General features: G+C 32.9%; 1 protein-coding gene across 3 annotated transcripts in view; it reads right to left on the minus strand.

Annotated features, from left to right (window-relative positions):
* LOC118190582 (sodium-dependent proline transporter-like) overlaps window positions 1–20,452 on the minus strand; it is a 258,842-nt gene that overhangs the window by 126,905 nt on the left and 111,485 nt on the right. For all 3 annotated transcript variants that reach the window (XM_085816989.1, XM_035361343.2, XM_035361336.2), the window contains 2 exons: window positions 12,471–12,684; window positions 2,079–2,213 (listed from right to left, as the gene is read on the minus strand). In XM_085816989.1, coding sequence (XP_085673115.1) covers window positions 2,079–2,213; window positions 12,471–12,684 — 349 coding nt within the window. The remainder of the gene's footprint in view (window positions 1–2,078; window positions 2,214–12,470; window positions 12,685–20,452) is intronic.

Below are 20,452 nucleotides of genomic sequence, written 5' to 3' on the forward strand. Positions count from 1 at the left end.
TATTTCTCAAAATAAACTCAACAGATTTTTTTTTAAAGTTTGAATCGAGGGAATAAACATACAAACGGCAGATAATAAATTAAAAGAAAAAAAAGCTGAGGAACATTTCAGTCCGCTTTGTTTACATATTCCCCCCTCCAAACAATTCGTTTCTATTTAAGAATAATTTCTTTTCAGTTTTGAAAACGCAGTTTAGAAACGGAATATTAAATTTTACCGAAAATGTTCCAAGAATTCCTTAAAACAAAACCACTTTTTTAATTTTTTTTTATTTCTTCTAAAGATTCATTAACTTAAACCTTCAAGTATAAACTTACGTTTATGATAAAAGCAGAAAAGCAACAACCTTGTGTTTAGTTAAATTTCGAGGGCAAACAGTTACAGGTCGCTGTGTTCATCAGGATCAAGAAATCTGCAACGAAGGGAAAGCAATGATTGTATATATACCCAACAGGAGTAAAGCGAACGTGAAGGTAGCGCCATCTGTCCGCAGAAATCAAAACGAAAATTGAAAAATTAAGTTAACATAATTTTAAAAACGTTAGGAAGGACTGGATTGGCATTAAAGTCATTAATTAAACAAGATAAACCTTTGCGAATGTGAAAAGCTTCAAGAAAATCAAGTTCGCCAATGGAAGAAACATTTTGGGTAATATTTGCAGACCTAAATCCAGAATTGTGATTAAATTTTCAACTAAGATTAGCCATGGAAGAATTTTTAATTTCGCCTTTTCGGACATTCAATTCGTTTTCCTCGATGTGAAACTGATCTTTTAAGTTTGACCGCTATATCTCAAACCACACTGATACGATAGGCTATATATTCCCTAAGGATTAAAGTCAGAAATGAAATCTTTAAGAATAGAACCATGGATGTTATTCATTAGCGAGAAAATGACTTGAAAATTGAATCTCTTGACAAAACGTGACATTTTTTAACTAACAGAAGGATGAGATGGAAACACGATAAGGTTACTAATGTTATTTCTAACAGCGGAATGGCTTCTTCGATGGCAAGATGAAATTTTTTAAAGGCTTTATTAATGACCATGGGAGCAAATCTTCGGTCACTGGTAGCTGATCTCAAATAATTGAGTTCATCAGCAAGCAAACGTTCTGAGAACAAACTTTAAAAGTGTGAAATACATGATAGTAAAAAGAAACTTTCATTTTCTTTATTTGTTGTCATTGCTGCTGAATTCTCATTTCTGTCAAATTCTGTCGAATTTGAACTGCATATACGAAGACATATGATTGCCTGCGTAATATCTGAAGCCACCCACAAAAAATCCCTTCAGTAACCAAAATTACCAGACTATGCAGTTGATCATTTAAGTAATAATTTAAAATATTTTATTTAAGCAAATTTTATTCTCGAACAATTTAGGATTCTATAGTTTTTATTACGAGACTATTTACATAAAATTACCAATATAAACATTGAGGAACTAAACATTTTAGACCTAATTTTTTAAACCCTGCTTGTGAGATTTTTACAAAACTTGGCACTTTGGCTTTATTTGAGTAAAATCGAAATATAGAAGAAAAATAGGTATGTCACTTCAGAAAATGTCCCATTTTTTGTTAGGATACCTGTGTGAGAATAATGCTACATTTAAATCTAACGTATAACCGAAGTCGCACTTTCGAGACTTGAGAAAAGCAAGTTAAATTTCATCAATCGGCTCAGTAGAACGGGAGATATAGAATTGTCTTTATTTTTCCTCCGCAAGGTGTACATTAATGCACAGAACTTTATTTTTTCAGTTCTAAACAAAATGAATTTTAAACTCACACGCAGCATCCTCAGATATTTGAAAACTTAGTTTAAAAATCCACTAACAAGAAAAACGGTTATTGATACTCATCTTACAAAATTAAATGACACTGAATTACATGTAAAATGCTTATGTTTTCTTTTTATGATATTTGTATCTACCTAAGCATTCATATTTTTTCTAGAAATCACAAGCTTGTTTTAAGCGTGCATTTTTGTAACTATCCATAAAGTCTGCTCAGAAACCACTACTGTCAGAAATACATTAAGAAATACAAATTAAAAAAGTACTCTTACTCACCTGTAAAGAGAGGGCAAAACCTTTCAAAAATGGCAATAGGTCCAGTACTGGCATATTGTCCGAATGAGAGTTCCATGAACATGAGCGGGAGACCAGCCAATAACATCATGCAAATGAAAGGGATGAGAAAGGCACCTAGAAAAGTTTAAGAGTTCAATAATGTTTTTATATTAATAAACGATTCTTATTTCAACTTCAGCACTTGTGGAAAATGTTATTATTATTATGTAATACAGCATTTAAATAAAAGACGTTGAGGTATAAAAATTATGCATGCGGGTTTTTAACTAGTTAGAGCGATTGAAAGTATTTTAAAAATACAGTTTCTTGGCTGAGAGTAACCAGTACTATCCTTTAGAGCAAACACCTTAGCGTTTCAGCAAACACCATAACAATTATAGTTGAGAGGATTTACCAACAGATATAGCTGTGAGAGGTTTTTATAATCCTTGCTGAAGTTTGAGAATGAACCCATAAGCGGCCATGCCATAAAGTCGCTGAACACTGGTAATACGGTCGGAGGTTCGAATCTCAACGAACAGACTAGCTGCAGGAGCGTTTTCGTGGTTTTTCCCATGTGCGAGCCAGTTTCTGTTCTCTATGAATACATCCCTCTGCTTCCTTGTGTGTTTTCCAGAATTAAATTACAAACCAAAGCTGGGCATGCTGCATGCAAGATTTCGTTATTTTTATCCATGTGTAAGGTGGATACGAGCCAGTTTCTCTAAAAAATCCTCCACGAAGGCATTCTTCCCGATAGGACATATGGCCCTCGAGTTGCTTTGGTTTAATTAATGAATAAGCTGGATATTTTGGAAACCGGTTGATTAAGTTTACGTTTTAGTTACAGCTGCTTTCAAATAAAACGTTTTTCAACCATCTTGCTCTTACTGAATAATACCTTAGGTCTACGTTACAGCCATGATGTAAACTTGGCTTCTCAAAAGAATTCTGAAACAAATATACAGTTTGTACTACAAGTGGTTTTAGAAAGTCATAGCTCGTAAAAGCCATATTATTTAGCTCTCTTTAGACTTCATGATTTCTGAAATCGAAAGAGACAAATTAATTAGCAAACTGCCGTCTTCCACTTGGTCATACTTTGCTTATGTAAACAAAGATATATTTTCTCCGGAAAAAATTCATATTTTTCTACATGACCTATTATTATAAATACAGTATAAAAAGTTTATTATCTTTGTTACATGCATTCAGCTAATTCTCTATAGCTTTATAGCGATTTTTCATATCAATATGTGTAAGTGTTTCTGAATCGTATCATATACAAATAACATTACAATTTTATTTACGTTTCAATTTCTAGAAACACATTTTATTATAGCATCACTTGTATTTCAATAAATACCATTGTCTGCTCAATTCTTGAAATACCATTGTCTGCTCAATTCAAATGGATTTCAATGCCTTCATCAATATCATATTCAACCTTCTTATTTGATAAAAGCTCTAGCAATAGATAATCTTAATTCACCAATGGGGGGGGGCAAAGTAGAGTAAATCACTCGTCTTATGATGAACTCAGATTACCAATCTTTCTGTTCATGTTTGTTACCTGGCAGACTGCAGGTGAGTATCCTGAATTTTTATGAAAAGGCATTCACCTCAAAATCAAATTTTTAAAAATTATATTAATGAATGGATGTTTGAATTATATGTATTCGGAAGCTGGCTATAGTATTTGCGTATTAAAATGCGCTGGTTAAGGCAGTGCGCTGGTTAAGGCATTTTGACCAAAGGAATACAGCCCGTAAATATTCCTCTTTTCAAGTCGTTCGCATTTTGACTACCTTTTCCTCCACAGTTGCTGAAGTTTCCTCAGGCATTTCGCTTTCTCAGAACACTGATTCGTTCATTATGTATTTAATATTAATATCACTTTCACTAACTGTTAAACAAAATGTGGCATTAATATTTTATGTAAATGTTGTACGAGAGTTTCTCCTATTTAATGCTCCAGTGTCCCCTGGCTAGAAATACAATTTTACAGAAAAAAAAAAAATTAGAAGCACTGAAACCAAATATCGGCCGAACACCTTGATAACAAAATGTTAATAAAAATAAAAATGTTTCTTTCTTAAGACAGATCACATCCTGAAACTGTTAAATTCATAACTTTCAACTAATCGGGGAAAATTAAATTCTTCTACAGCATCATAAGCTCTTAATTCGTCATTTTTCTTGTATTTTTAAATCTGATTAGGTTTGTGTTTTTATCTTACGTATTACTTACTGCATATACCCTTTAAGTTCCATCTTATTTTTACTATTTTACAGATCAAAATCTAAACATCGGTTAAAGTAAGTCCTATAAATAATATATTCTATATAAAAGTCATGTTTTAAAATGTCGTGTTTTAAAATTAAATTTTTTTAAATCCTTTATTATTGTACAAAAAATATCAGAAATAAGACTAAATATCTTTAAAAAATAAGCCAGCTTTAAGGAAATTAGACAGCTTTAATCTTAAATGTACACTACAATGCAAATTTTGAAGGAGAAAACTTGCTTTTATGCAATAACAAATGAATATTGATGATGCGTAAAACGTAATAATAAATTGCGCCAAATTTATTGCTGAAGAACCAGCTCCTTCCATCTAATGCGATAAGCGCAGCGCATGCAGACAGGGAAAACTGGCTGTTTCTTCACGTCGCGTGAAGAAAGGAGGGAAAAAGCTTTTCCTTTCGACCTTGTAAAACGCCTTTTTTTGTTAATAAGTAGATGATGGTATTTAGGCAGCAATCACAATCAGGAAATCGACACGATAGCGCGTAATCCCTTTTGTTTTAAATTTCTGTTTCTAAATAAAATCGATGATGTTCTTATTATAGATAAAATCACTTACGCAAGGCAAAGCTATATATTTAAGTAATTTATAAGGATTTTACAACAATGAGTAAAAACGAAAAATTACTTTTTCACAATTTCATAATAATTTCCGCGTTCTATAAAACGACTCCCTTGGCAGACTGAATGGTTGCATGTCAATTTTGTGAAGTGATTTTCTCGTATGTAACAAAAATACACTAAGATAACCTCCTTTAGCTAGCACACCCACTGGTTCTTTTTTATTATCTATTAAAAAATCTGATGTGTACACCATATGACTACCTCATATCGGAATACTAAATTATGCTCATTTTCCCTGCCTTTCATTTAAACTTATTTCCTCGAATTTCATTAGAGATATATTTCTCATTCAATTAATTCAGTTCTCAATTCGTGACAAGGAAAAAATACGGAAAAACTCAAAATATCTATATTAAAAATTAAAAGATATAGAAAAACAAAAAACACCAAGTACAGTTAAAACAATTACAGAATAATTTTTGCAATTAAAACTACAGTTTCTACGCAAAAACAAGTAATTCGACCAGTGGGCAAGAAGGCAGATTTTTCGGTGCAAAAAACTGAAAATTTACTTTTGTTCCAACTCGGAAAACAAGACACTGAAGGAGTACAAACTGAATTTGTGGTGGACGCTATGCTAATTCAATATATGAAATAATTTAATAACTTAAATGATAATTCCAGAATGGATTAAGCATGATTTAATTCACAATAATAAAAGAAGACGTTACACTTTGTTGTTGCGAAGCTTATTTTCCCAGATTGACAACATATATCCTATTCTGCTAAGTTTCAAATGCAAACAACTATGGCTGCTATGTTAAAACAATTAGGCTTAGCCGCACTTAAACAACTTTAAAACTGTTGATAATTCTAGAACTATAACATGCAGGTTGACTAAAGCCATTAAAACATTAACCGAAATATAAGAACAACATAATTCAATCATTTTTAAAGCAAAAATTGCACAATTTACCAACATATAAGAACAAAAATATTGAACTCAACGGAGCAAATATATTGTTAAAGGTTTCAATACCTTAAGCGTCCCAAATGAAGTCGTATTACTAAGCTCGTAATTTCTAATAGTACTCTAATATTTTTTACTTCCTTGTACGAAGTAAAGGAACTATTGTAATCGCGAAAAATGTCGGGAATCATATTTCGACAATAATATTCATTTTGATCGTTCTCGAATCCATTTAAACGATGTTTTCGCGTGACATCTGTATATATAAATAGGAAAAAAGATTCTTTTTTTTTCCTAAAAGGATTTTGAAATGGATTTAAATCGATTCAGAAGAAATATTTTCGTAATATCTATATGCACGTATGTGACTCAAAAACGAGTGGACTCGGAATGCTCCTGAAATTTTATAAATGGAACTGCTATAACATCTAGTTGCGCACTTCTATTTTTTGGTTGCAATCGGTCGCATGAAACGTATCTTAATATACCGTCTTTTTCTGAAAATAAGACATCCTCCGAAAATAAGCCCTATCGTGATTTTCGGAACTTTTTGTAAAATAAGACATCCCCCGAAAATAATCCCTAGTTAAAATAATGTGACAAAACGAATTCGTCAAAATCAGAATATAATTCAGAATTTTATTTATGACGATGTTCCAGAAGAAGATGACATGATTGTAATTGAATAAATTTAAATTTCTGTATTCCGTGTAAAATATATATTAAATAAAAATATATAAATATACTTTTATTTTTGCCCTGCCCCGAAAATAAGCCCTAGCGCGAATTGTGGACCAAAAAAGAAAGTAAGACAATGACTTATTTTCGGAAAAAGACGGTATATATATATATATATATAGTATGATACCCATTCTGTTACTCGGCTCGGTGAGCTCAGCTGTTCTTATATGTTGGTAAATTGTGCATTTTATGCTTTAAAAAAGGGTTAAATTATGTTGTTATTATATTTTGACTAAAGGTTTTATGCCTTTAGTTTATCTTCATGCAATATTTGTAGAATTATCAACAATTTAAAAGTTGTTTAAGTGGTACTAAGCCTAACGAGGCTGCTATTTATTTTTATTTGAAACTCTTAGTAGAATAGTGAATTTAGTCAGTTTGTGCACTAACTTCTGCGTCTTTTTCCGAATTGCTTGTTTCTGCGTACTCACTGTACTTTTAATTGTACAAATTGTTTTTTAAACTCGTGTTTTAGGTTTTTCTGTATTTTACAATTTTTAATAAAGATGTTTTGAGGTTTTATGTATTTTTGCCTTACCGCGAAGAGAGAAATGAATTTATTGAATAAGAAATATAATGAAATTCAAAGAAAATAAATTTAAATGAAATGCAGGAAAATGTATGTATAATTTAATAGGCCGTACGAGGAAGTCATGTGGTATTCACATCAGGTATTTTCCTTTAATGATTTTAGAGGATATTTAAACTTTGTATCTTCAAAACTAGTTTGATTCTGTCATTTAATGCTTAGTATCACGACAGGTCCCATCTATTATTTTTTATTCGCCTTATTTATTAATTTCAAAACAAATATACCAACCCGAAAAGGTAGGGTGTCAACTGGACAAAAATCATCAGCAATTTACGGGTTAAGGATAAAAAATAAAAAGCTCTTCGTTGGCAGAAGTATAATACAAGGAATGAATTGCCAGTTCTCTAATGAATCATCATAAAATATGCAGTAAACACTCGCAAAAAACAAAAATGTCTCACAAATAAGTCAAGAATGCAAAACGCTCTAATTCATTTTCCGGGAACATTAAAATGCTTGTCACGAAATAAGCGATATATTCATTAGAAATTCTAAATGTGATGATGATAATTTTATCACGCTCTTTAAGCAAGGGACTTGCATCACTGCGCAATTTAACAAGATGCATTTTGTGTTGGTGTTGGTGTATTTAATTATGGCAAAGCACACTAGGGCTATCTGCCTAAGGGGAGGGATGCCTTTCGTGGAGGACTTTCTAAGGGAAATTGGCTCGTATACACGTTACACATGGGGAAAACCACGAAAACACCCATGCAGCCAGCCCGTTCGCGGGATTCGAACCTCAGACCGAACTACCAGTGTTCAGCGACTTTACCGCTCGGCCGCTGGTGGGCCTAGATGCATTTTGTGACTGTTTTGTTTAGTTTTACTTTTCATAATAATTTATTTGACAGAAAGAAAAGAGGTTAATTTTTCCGAAAAATGATAAATAACGGGTTAAAGAAAACTGCCTAAAGCTTAATACTTCTGTGACAGAGAACTTCAAATGAAAGTGTCTAAATAGAGAACGCCCTTTCTAATCAGATAATAGAAAGAGAAAAAGTCAAGAAACCTATTCCCATTTATTTAAACAAACTAAATACTAAAACAAATATCATCGTTTGATTATATTAAATGTTTAGACAAAGGAGAAAACTTCAATACAAGTTATTAATTCTAGATTCTGCAAAATTGCAATTCATTATAAATAATCCTTTTTTTGCAAGGAATTGGCGAAATTTACAAGGCGAAGGCCAGGAAAGTGAATGTTTTTACGGTTTGAAAGATTTCACGATACGTTTTGAGGGTGAGGATTTACTCTAGCATTTAAAGGAGGTAAAATTACCTTATACGAAGCACTATCATAGGTCAACAGCATGAAACAGAATAAGGAATTTGTTTTCGTAACTAATTGCCGAAATGGATACGCTAATCTGTTTCAGCCATTTTTAAGTTTATATGTACACAGGTAGATTATTTTAACATGACAAGTACTCGAGGACTATTTGCCAAAAAGAGGGGATGTCTTCATAGAGGGCTTTCTAAAGAAACCTTGCTCGCATCCACGTTACCATGTTGGAGAAACCAACCATGTAGCCAACCTATTCGCCTGGTCTTGCTATTAATCGGTCAGTGGTGAGGCTGCATAAATCTACAAGATTTATAGATGAAATCATCCTTCTTAGCAGCTTTATTTTTTGGCCGATCATTACCTAAGACAGTATTTATGAGTATTTTTAATTTGCACTTTTAATTCCACCCTAATTTTAGAGCCCACCAGCGGCTGAGCGGAAAAGTCGCTCAAAACTGTTAGTTATACCAAAGCTCGAAACACGTCTAAAGGGCTGACTGCATGGGCGTTTTCTTGGTCTTTCTGATGTGTAAAGTGGATACGAGTCAATTCCCCTCAGAAAGTTCTCTACAAAGGTATCCCTTCTCTCAGACAGGGCTCTCGTGTGTTTCGCCAATAGTTAAATAAACCAAATCAAATCAGTCCACCACTAATAAAAGTATCTAAAAAATCCAATAACTTATCACTAAAGTATTCACTAAGCTGTGGTTTTAAGACTTTTAAACTCTAAAATTATGTTATCAGAGGAGAAAATTGTGTTTTCTTTATACATACACAGTTCTAATCAAATTCGAATTATATTTCTGTTAATTTATAAAAGAATGTTTCTGGGAATAAGCCCTGCGAACTGGCACTGGTCCAGGAAATAAGCTACACACTGGGTCCAGCAAATACGGCACAAATTTCAGCTACAACTACCACTTTAATTTAGCTATTAATGCACTTTTATTCACTATAACTGACTAGCAACCTTTAATCGAAACCTCATTGAACTACCAGATTTCTCCGTTTTCATAGATTATTTGAGTTATGGCAAGGTACACGAGGTCTGTCTACTTAAGGGGAGGTATTTTTAATAACGGAGAAAGTTTTAAAACAAACCAGCTCTTATTTACAACATATAAGGAAAACCTGAAATCACACGAAGTCCGTCTACTTAAGGGGAGCGATTTCTCAATAACGGAGAAAGTTCTAAAACAAAACAGCTCTTATTTACAACATATAAGAAAACCTGAAATCACTCATGCAGCTAAATCCGTTCGCAGGGATTCAAATCCGAGTTGAAATACCAGTATTCAGCGATTTTTTAATTAAATACGGCTAAGCCTACTAGAATTACAATATCTTCCAGAAGAAAAGCTGAGTTTGTTTTAAACATGGAACAAAACACTAAAATACACAATCAGCTAACCTGATTACCATGATTCGAACTCAAGTCAGATTACCATTTTCCAATAGTCTTCTCGATTTGGCTACCAGAATTCGTATTAATTGGCTATAAACTAATTTCTGCTAGAGTACTAATATAGGAACTTATTATTGAAGTAAATATTAGAACTGATAAACCGGTGAATTATCTTTAAATTTTATGTGTATTATATGGAATTAAATTTTTGATCAAGGCAATAATTTCGAATTACAGAGCTAGAAATTTTCAAAAATTAAAACTATCTAATTTTGATTTTCTGATAGAGACATTAATAAATAACGGGATAAAAATTTAACAACAAAGTATATTTTAATAACTTAAGATTGAAGAGACTTCCAATTAAACCTTTTTATATAGTTGTAAAAGTACTAATACTTTCAGTAGTTATTAAAACTACATATGAATTATATAGTTGTAAAAGTACTAATACTTTCAGTAGTTATTAAAACTACATATGAATTATATAGTTGTAAAAGTACTAATACTTTCAGTAGTTATTAAAACTACATATGAATTTTACAGGTGTTAAAAAAATAGAATTCTTTTTCAATTTTACATAAACATTTTTGGATGCTTCTGTAACCTGAGCAAAACAGCAAAACTTGGATCTCATGCCGTCCAGACGGGAGCGTGGCAAGTGACTCTGACTGCCGTACCGAAGGGCCCGGGTTCGATTCTTAGAAAATTATGAACGTAAACTGTCTGTCCTTTCATAGGAGGTAACGGTAACAGCCTATTAGGTACCTACATAATAAAATGACCAATAGCTTCTGGTCTTGGTAGTGGCCAAAGCCTAAAATGGCTAGTGCCTGCCATATATATATATATATATTAAACTGCAAAGAAATATCTGAAATTAATTTCTCAATAGTCATCGCATTCCCTCGTGTGTGCTTCCGTAGTGTAACTAGTGCCACAATTAAGTATTAACTGAAAATCTGTGGTTCAAATTTCAGCGAGATTACAGCCTATTTTTCAGGTATCCCACTTCGAAAAAAATTTAATGCTTCTACAAACTCAGTATGAGTGAAACTCAAAAATATTATGATGATTTTCGTCATTTTCACTCAAGCAGAAACTCAAATATATCAAGACTACATACCTTGTAACTTACAAACAGGATGATAAATAAACGAATAGGTAAAACTATCACAACTAACTGCACGTATGAAAATACGGAATCATATTCAAAACTTACACAAAAATAGGTTATCTCAATATGGCAAAGCGTAAGAGGACTATCTACCTAAGAAAAGGAAGCCTTCGTGAAAGACTTTCTAAAATAAAGTAGCTCGCATACAAGTTACACAAAAGCAAAATTACGAAAACCAACTATGCAGTCAGCCCGTTCGTTTGGACTCATATCCGGGTTGAGCCACCAGAATTCTGTGATTTTTTAAAACTATGTCATTGATGAGACATACAAAAAGATAGAAGAAATTAAAGAACTAATTAAAGGATGGAAATCCAGAAAATTACTTTGTCCTTCCGTAAAAATTAGCAAAACAAATTTAGTTTCAAATTCTTTGTATCCTTTGTCATAAGCAACCCTTTATTAAAATAAGTTTTAAAAAATCCTTAATTAGTCAGATACGTAAAGTTTAAAAATCATTCAGTAAAACTGTATGCCGATTATACCTGTTAAAATCTGCGTTTATGCAGAAGCAATATGTTTAAAATTCTCCGTGGGTTCTTTTAATACGAATTCACTCTAACGCAAAACGAGATGTATCTTGTAGTAAACATTTAAATTTACATACGTTAAGGGGACTCATACACCTTAACCTTTCATGATCTTCGAATATGTGACTGTTGCAAGAATTGGGATATTTTATTTTAAAAGAAATTACTTCCACCTTTTTACAGCTGACAACATAATATAGCTGCTTTCTGAAATAGTGACCAGAAAGTTTGTGTTGCCACAAATATTTTTGTAATTTAATTTTCTTTGTGACAAAATATTTCGCTATGTTTCCACCTTGCGCGCATGATATTTTAAAAATGGCTAATGGTACATACTTGAAATTGGATGGAATTCTTTATATAGGCACTATTTTCTAACTGAACCAACAATCTGATGAATATTTTAATACTGAAAGATTTTATGGACGAAAACATTAAAAATTTTGTTAATAAAATACATTTTACAAACTCAACTCCAAATAAAATAAATATTTAACATGAAATTTTTAGAATTTTAGGTTCACAGTAGTTTCCAAATGTTATAAGAGCTATATACTAAATATGGAAGCGCAAGTTGGAAACATGACGAAAAATGTTGTCACAAAGCGGATTAAATTATAAAAATATTTGTAGCAACACAAACTTTCTGATTACTATTTCAGAAAGCAGCAATATTATGTAGTCAGCTGCAAAAAGTTGGTAGTAATTGCATTTAAAATAAATAAGTTATCCCCATTCTTGCAACAGTCACCTATTCGAACATCTTATGGGTTTTAAGGTGTAAGAGTCCCCTTAAATCACCAATACTACGTACCGCCGCCATTACTGTAGCAAAGGTATGGAAACCTCCAGACATTTCCTAGTCCTACAGAGTAGCCTAGCAGAGAGAGTAAGAAATCAAATTTTCCCGTCCATGTGCCTCTTTCTACTTCCGCTTCCGAGTATTGGTAGCTTCTGTCATCCTCGTCACCCCTCGGAGATAAAGGGACTTGGCTGCTGACTCGAGGAAACTCCTTGTCCAGTTCATTCTGAAAGGATAAAATAAACGAAAGTTATGTTTGGAGCTGACACATGTACTACATTCAAAACATTATGTTTAATGCATTTTTTAAATACAAAATCCATGAAATTTCACTTGTTTGAAAATTAATAGATTTACTAACTTATTATAATATGACTTATACACGAAACGAAATTGGAAAATTTGTAGCTTTTACCATAAATAATCTAGAGGACTACACAATTTTTTTTTACATTTTGCACTTCCGGTACTTCTGGAAACACACATAATATGTTAATAAATAAATTAAAACGTTATTATTTCGAGTTTCAAATAAAAGAAAGAATAACCAAGAAAATTAAAATTTATTTGGATTATTTGAATTACGCCAAAGCTCACAAGGATTAAGCGCACGGATGCCTTTATGGAAGATTTTCTAACGGAAACTAAGTCACATTCACGTCACCTACAGAGAAATTTACAAAATCTGCCATACAGTATTTGCTGTGGTTCTGAACTATCAGTCTTCAGCGGTCTTACTGATCGACCGCTGGTAGATTTCAAAGAGATTAAAGGTTCTTAGCGGTTGTAACCTCCATCCAAAGTAAAATTATCTTCACTTTTGCATCAATTCCTCGTTTCTTCGTCAGTTCTGATGAGTGGCTAGGTGTTTCCTTTGGCCAAGACGCAGATTTCGTTATTTGTATGGCCTCAGTCTTGATAATTTACATTGTCTACTTTGTTTACACTTTTCGTTAAAAACAGCCTTAAAGCTTGTCCCATATTAAAAATTATATAATGTCTTAAAACGTAATATATTGGGTTGGCAAATTAATTTATCAATTGATTACTTTATAAAATGCTCATCTTTTAAAATGGCGAGAATTGAAACGGAAGATAAATGCACTGAAGACGGCAGTAATGGGAATTTGACACAATGATGCATTAGATAACAGATGTATCAAATAGTGATCCTCATGCTGATGATATTATTCAACTATTATGGAAAAAACTGAATAACAATGATTTCATAGAGTTCGTTCACTTGGCCGATTACAGAAAAGAGCGCATTGTTCCCCCCTTCATACCTTCTCAACGCGAGTTTGATAATCCAACAACTTCCTCAGCATATCTGTAAGCAGATCGGCTCCTTTGCCGTTGCTGCGTCCACGCAGTAAAGCGTCTCGATGCCCACGAAGGCTCACCTCCCGGTGCTGATGCCATGGAGGACGTAGTGAGCCTTGAACGGCTACCAAAATCACGTAATAAGATCTCGTGCATGTGAAATAAATAAGGGGACGTTGTATGACAGCGGCTTCCACCGCATTTTCAATTGTGCGCTATCACTGGCGTATTCGAGTTGCTTGTAACTCGAACGGTCAGTGAAATAACAGAAATTACCATTAATACGGTAATTTGACATGCATGACTTAATCTTTGAAACAAGCATGTGACTATTGTGGCAGGATCAACTAGCATGATCAGCTAGTTGATCCTGCCAATAGTCACATGCTTGTCTCAAAGATTAAGTCATTCATGTCAAATTACCGTATTAAGGTGAAACCGCCAATGATTCGAGATATAATAATTTGATACTTTGGTGGTTATTCTGGTATGCAACGGGAGATGCACTACTCCTGCTCTTTCCAGATTCCTAAATGAGTCCCCTTAGGGTCTTGACGTATGTAAAAGTCCAAAGAAGAAGTCGAGATAGCCTTGTAAAAAAAGAGAAGGGAAGCTCTGAGCTTCGGTAAGCAGGAAACCATTACTAGGGCAGCTGCAGAAGGACAGGGAAGTGAGGAAAGCTGGCTGGAAACTCGTGAAGAGGTTTGTCGATTCCAAAACGTTGTGAGCTTGCGAACTACTGTACAATATAAAAAACAATTCATGTATGCAGAAACATTAAAGAAAAATTTTACGTACACTATAAAATAACATCTATTCCGACAAAACCGCAAATAAACGGTAGTCATTGCTTCTTGAGTAAATAACAGGAAGAAATAATATGGGATAACTTATGTACAGCAACAACGTTTTAGAACTGATCTTTAAGAGCAAAACAATGAAAATACCATGAGTTTGCTGGTCTCTGGTAGCCAGGACGTGACTCGAGATGTTTTCGTGGGTATGTTTATATAAAAATGTCGATCATTTTCATGCTACACAAGCGGAAAAACACGAAAGTGGCCATGCAAGCAATGTTTTAACCTTGGCTAAGAACTATAATACTTGATGATCGGGCACACTTGGCTTCTTATAGGCATTTTTTTTTTAATCAGAAGTAATACAATAATGCTATATGTACTGAAGACTTTTAATTTTAGAATTCACAGTTATACGTGAAAGGATTTCATAGTGTATGAAACAGTAATGCGCAAGACTATTCTACCGTTTTGAAATTTATTCAGAGCATGGCGCGAAAATAGGTAAAGCTGCCGAGCACTTAAATCACGTAAAACAGAGTGAGAATGATTTGAAATGTTGTTTGAACGAGAGCAAAGGAAAATAGATACTTCGGAAAGGTATAATAGACGGTTACACTTCTGAATACTGGTAGATCAACTTCGGTTAAAACCCAGGCCAAAGGGCATGCTGTGTGGTTAGTTTTCATAGTTTTCCCCATTCGCAATTTGAATATCATTTAATTTTCCTTAGAAGGTCCTCCCCGAAGGCGTCTTTCCTTTCAGGCAGACAGCCCTCTCGTAGTTTGTAATGATACATTCTAATTCAATTATAAAATTAAAAATCTACTTTAGAGACTAAACAATTCACGAAGAAAATAGAGAAATATTGAAAAAATTCAAATCCAAGAAAAATTAGTATGTATACCAAAAGAAATCTAAATTTCAGTTTTAATTCTGATCTGTGAGATAATCATGTAATAAACTACAAAAAGTCGATGTGTTATTAAATTAGAATAAAGCTGATCGTTTTCCTTGCAGTGGTATTGATTGAAATCTCCGATTTTATAAACTGCTTAATCAAATTAAAATATGGAAGAAATTGAGACAAAGGATTTTTATCTGCCTTTCCTCATATTTCTTTGAATTGCCTTCACACTTGAACTAACATAGAATTTAGACTATTCATGAAATTCTCTGCAGCAATTACCTTAGTTAATATCTTTAAATTTTATCAAAAACAATTTATTTTGCAGAAAGTTATCTGAAATGTTTACTAAAGTTTTCAATGGAGGAACACAAATGTCACAAAATATTACTTCACATCTCGAGATAAAAACGTGTACTGCCTTTATAGAATATTATTGGTATCTTATAATAGAAAGCATATAATGCAAAAAAAAATCTTATAATAGATATAAAAGTAGCATTTTATTATAGAAAACAATACGAAGTGTTACTGAAGAAAAGGTATAAATAATATAAATTGGCTTAATTTTGGAGAAATGTTTGAATAGGTCTTCATTGTTTCTCTTCTGCAGACGCACAGCTTTTCAGGAAAATTATGCCAATTTATCGAGCTATTTATAGCCTTCATTAAATTATTTCTTCATATAATATATATATATATATATGTGTGTGTGTGTGTGTGTGTGTATTTGCTTCAAAACAAAAGTGCTCGTTTGAGAGGAATTTGCCATGCTATCTTAATTTTGCTGCTCACTCTATAAAAGATCTAAATAGGAGTGAGTGATTTCGTTTATTGAAATACTTAAATTTTTATTAATATTATGCTTATAACACAAAACGGGATTATATTCATAAAATCTTCGCAATTTACCTCGGAACAATTATTTTAGAAAACGTAATTTAACATATATAAGCCTTATTTTTATTCCGATCGATTTTTTCCTGGCATAAAGCTTTCGGATATCTTTAAATATAGCAAATAAAGCTTGTAGTCGTTAATTAAACGAATACAGTAAAATCATATGAGGACTCTGCGTGAGGAAACATATATCGAAGTAGAAAGTTCTAGGCGGAACTGACTCATATTCGCATTGTCCTTAAGACAATTTACAGAAACTTTTTGCTCCCATCTGAAAACCGAGTCTGAATAAAAGTTATCAATGCTCAGCTATCCTATTCATCTAGGTAATTTTTAACACGATTGCTGAATTTTCCATTCTGAATGATCATCGCCAGTGTTCAATCTAATATTGTTTTCTAATTCTACATCTGTTGCATGCAGATTGACTAAAGGCATAAAACCCTAAACCGGAACATAAAAAAATTCAATAAAATGTAAAGCCAAAAAGTGTACATTTTACTAATATATAATAATAATACTGAGCTCACCGAGCCTGGTAACAGGGTGCGAATGTGTATATATATATATATATATATATATATATATATACATACGTTTGGTATGGCTGATTGCAACGAAAAAGGAAGATGCACAACTAAATGTCATAAAAAATGTACAAAATTTCAACGTTTCACGGCTAATCGTTTTACCTACTAACGTACGTACAGGAGTAACGAAAAAGTCTCTTCTAAATCCATTTTGAATCCATTTTAGAGTAGGTTTTAGAAAAATGAGTGCTTTGTTCTGTTCGTACATACAGATGTAACCCAAAACAATCGTTCAAATATATTCGAGAGCAGTCAAAATGGTTATTTTCGACTTCCATTACTTCGCACAAGGAAGTAATGAACATTTAGTTTGTTGATAAATTGTCTGTACTAAAGAATGCGATGGTTATCTACTATACTTTCGATTGAATCTGACTGGCATTCCCGTTCTCAGAGAAATCTACCAAATCCCATTTAGCCAAACGTCAGCTTAAAACACACTATGAAACGAAATATACATATATACGTGCGTTCCCCTCGGTTACTAACCGATCGCTCAAACAATGTTAAAGGTGCTTTTTCAAATTTAAACTTTTCGGGTTTAGAATAAATAACGTAGTTTTTAAAGAACAAGTTACATGCGGTCTTTCTAATAAAAGAGCTAATTAATTAGTTACGGCGAAAGCACATGGTGTAAATTTATGTGAAGAAGGAAGTCATCCAAGAAACAAATGAGAGAGAGAAGTTCATATTTACTTGGAGCCAAACGAGACTTTGTAATCCATTTTACAATGAACCGAATCCCAGAGAAAACTAAAAGTGTCCAGAATCCGTAGTTACTCGTTTGGTTTAAAAGTATAAAGCACATTTCTTGAAATTTTCCCGAGTGGCTTGTCTGTAAATGGTTGGTTTGGTTTATTTAATTACGGCAAAGCATTCGAAAGCTATCTGCCTAAGAGAAAGAATGGCTTGGTGGAGGATTTTCTAAGGAAAGCTGGACTCGTTTACGATTTTACCGCTTGGCCGCTGGTGCGTGCTTTCTGAGAATGGTAATACGTGCATTGGAAATGATTTATTTACTGGGAGAATTAGTTTTTTAATATTTCTCAATATTTTAAACAGTTATACTGCACCTAAATTAATTCGGATATTTGACGCATGACTTCGATTTTAAGAACTTATAAAAAGTTAATTCAAATTTGATACAAGTCGGATCTCAAATATACAAGAGCATAATATGCCTACCGTTTCAAGTATGATATTTCAGATCATTGTTTAACACTAGAGGACATTAGTGTCAAGTGTTTACGAAATCTGAACACTGGAAGTTCAATCCGGTTTCGAAGAAAAAAGGGAGTAGGCTGGCTGCATGTGTATGAATATAAGCCATTTCCCTTTGCAAAGGAATCGTTGCAAAGGAATTATGCAGATAGCCCTTGCTTGCTTTGCTACAATGGATGAAACAATTAGCAATGTGCTTAATACTATTCGAGCTTATCGCAATGTCCAGTATTTACAGTACCAAGAGCTGATAATATTAAATGTAAAATTTATTTTTAAGGAATTAAAGGTTTAAATCAGCTAAGTTAAAACTTTGGATTGGATTATTTTGATTATCGAAACCACTCGAGAACTATCTGCCTAAAAGGAAGAATGCCTTATTGGAGATCATTCTAAGGAAAACTAGCTAATATTCGCGTTACACATCGCGAAAAAACACGAAAAATTCCCATGTAGTCAGCCCAATCGCTAATATTTGAAATTTAGTCGAACTACTCGCGTTCTTCGGTTTTATTGTTCGGCCGCTGGTGGGCGTAAACTACACTTGTTTGGCTCTTTTTATTATAGATGTATGTTAATAATACTTCCATATGTTTATCAATCTTGCGGTTTCAATTGTTTTGGTAACGAATTGCATGCTATTACATTTTCCTGGGACAAATAAAGTAAAATGTTTAATTAGAAAATTTTAAAATTTAATTGAATACGGAATTGTACCGAATAAATAACATCAAAATGCATCAGACAGTTTCCAAATGCAAAAGCATCTAACAATAATTACGTCTTTAGTCATTTCGAAATAAATTTTTTATTTGGCGAAAATTAATATTTGTACTTAACATGCAAGTGTTTTTCCACATTACTTCAAACTAGAATTTAAAAACCTAGATTTTGGATTCAAAATTTAGCACTTTCTGGAGAGTCTAATATCTTGAAATTTCGCTTTCCGTTTCGCAACCTAATTCGAATATCATAACTGGCTGCGTTAGAAAAACAATATTTATCTAATATTTAGTTAATGTTTAGTTCATTTTGCCGTCATTTAGCTGAAGAGATTATAATTTATTCACTTAAAAATTCTCGAGATATGTCCAAGGAAAGACATTTTTTGAGAAGATTTCCTATGAAACGCTAGCTTGTGGCCACCAACGGCTGAGCAGTAGTAAGTCGCTGAACAGTGATAGTTTCGACTTGTTTCGGTTCTAGACGAACGGGTTGGCTGAATGTGTACGAGGCAATTTTTCCTTAGAATGTCCTCCATGAAGACATTCTAAGGGAAATGTATGTTACAGTAATGGTTATTGATGCTGTAAAACATTTATTTTCCTCCGTTGGATACGAATGAAACAAATGAAACCACAATTCGCTTTTGATAAAATATACTTTTCATAATAAAAAACAATGTATTGCTTTCAACAATTTATTTTTGTTAATTCCCATATCGTATTTTATCTCCTTGCTCCTTTGCTTTCTGAAAATAATTTTGTTTGTCTTAAACATAACATATATTTATGTTACATTTTCAAAACGATCAAGATGAATTATAAAATCCTTCATTAAATTGCTAACATAGGTTACCGCAACCTGAGCAAAATTTTATCAGCACTAACTAAAAGTCTATTGTTTCTAAGCATAATATCAGAACACTAATAATTCTAAGCATAATATCAGGGCACAGGATTGTAAATTGGGATCGAGGTGGCCTAGTTTCAGAATATAATATTGCCAAGTTTTTCATCAGTGGTAGATGTCTGAGTGATAAACAATGCAAAATAGCGGCTTAAAAACGAATCATTCTGAAACAGATATATCAGCAACATAACGCAGTTCTAACAGTGCTATGTTTTTGCATCACTCTCATTTTGTTTCCTTTGACTCATAATATAGAAGTTGCTGAAGTACCAAAATCGTTTAAGACGTACGTAGCTGATTACATTTGATGCTGGTTATGAGCACAACATAATTTCTTTGTAAAAGCAAGCGTATACTTTCTAAAATTAAATCAAAATGGGTAAAATCCTAGTATACGGTGCAGCCTTGGTGCGACTTTGAAAATTATCGCCAACACCAAAAATGATCCAAAGAACGTCTATATATATATATATACTATACACACATAGTATATGTATATACTATATACATAGAATATACCATGTTTAACTGTATATTTTCTTTGAATGACCCGTTAACTACTCATCGTATATGTCCCGTTTTTACTGCTCATCATAAAGTCGCCAAAAGTAGCCAAATTCCGCG

The sequence above is a fragment of the Stegodyphus dumicola genome, chromosome 5 (assembly GCF_044657685.1).
Source record: "Stegodyphus dumicola isolate Sdum_Otavi_A_Nest chromosome 5, ASM4465768v1".
Taxonomy (NCBI): domain Eukaryota; kingdom Metazoa; phylum Arthropoda; class Arachnida; order Araneae; family Eresidae; genus Stegodyphus; species Stegodyphus dumicola.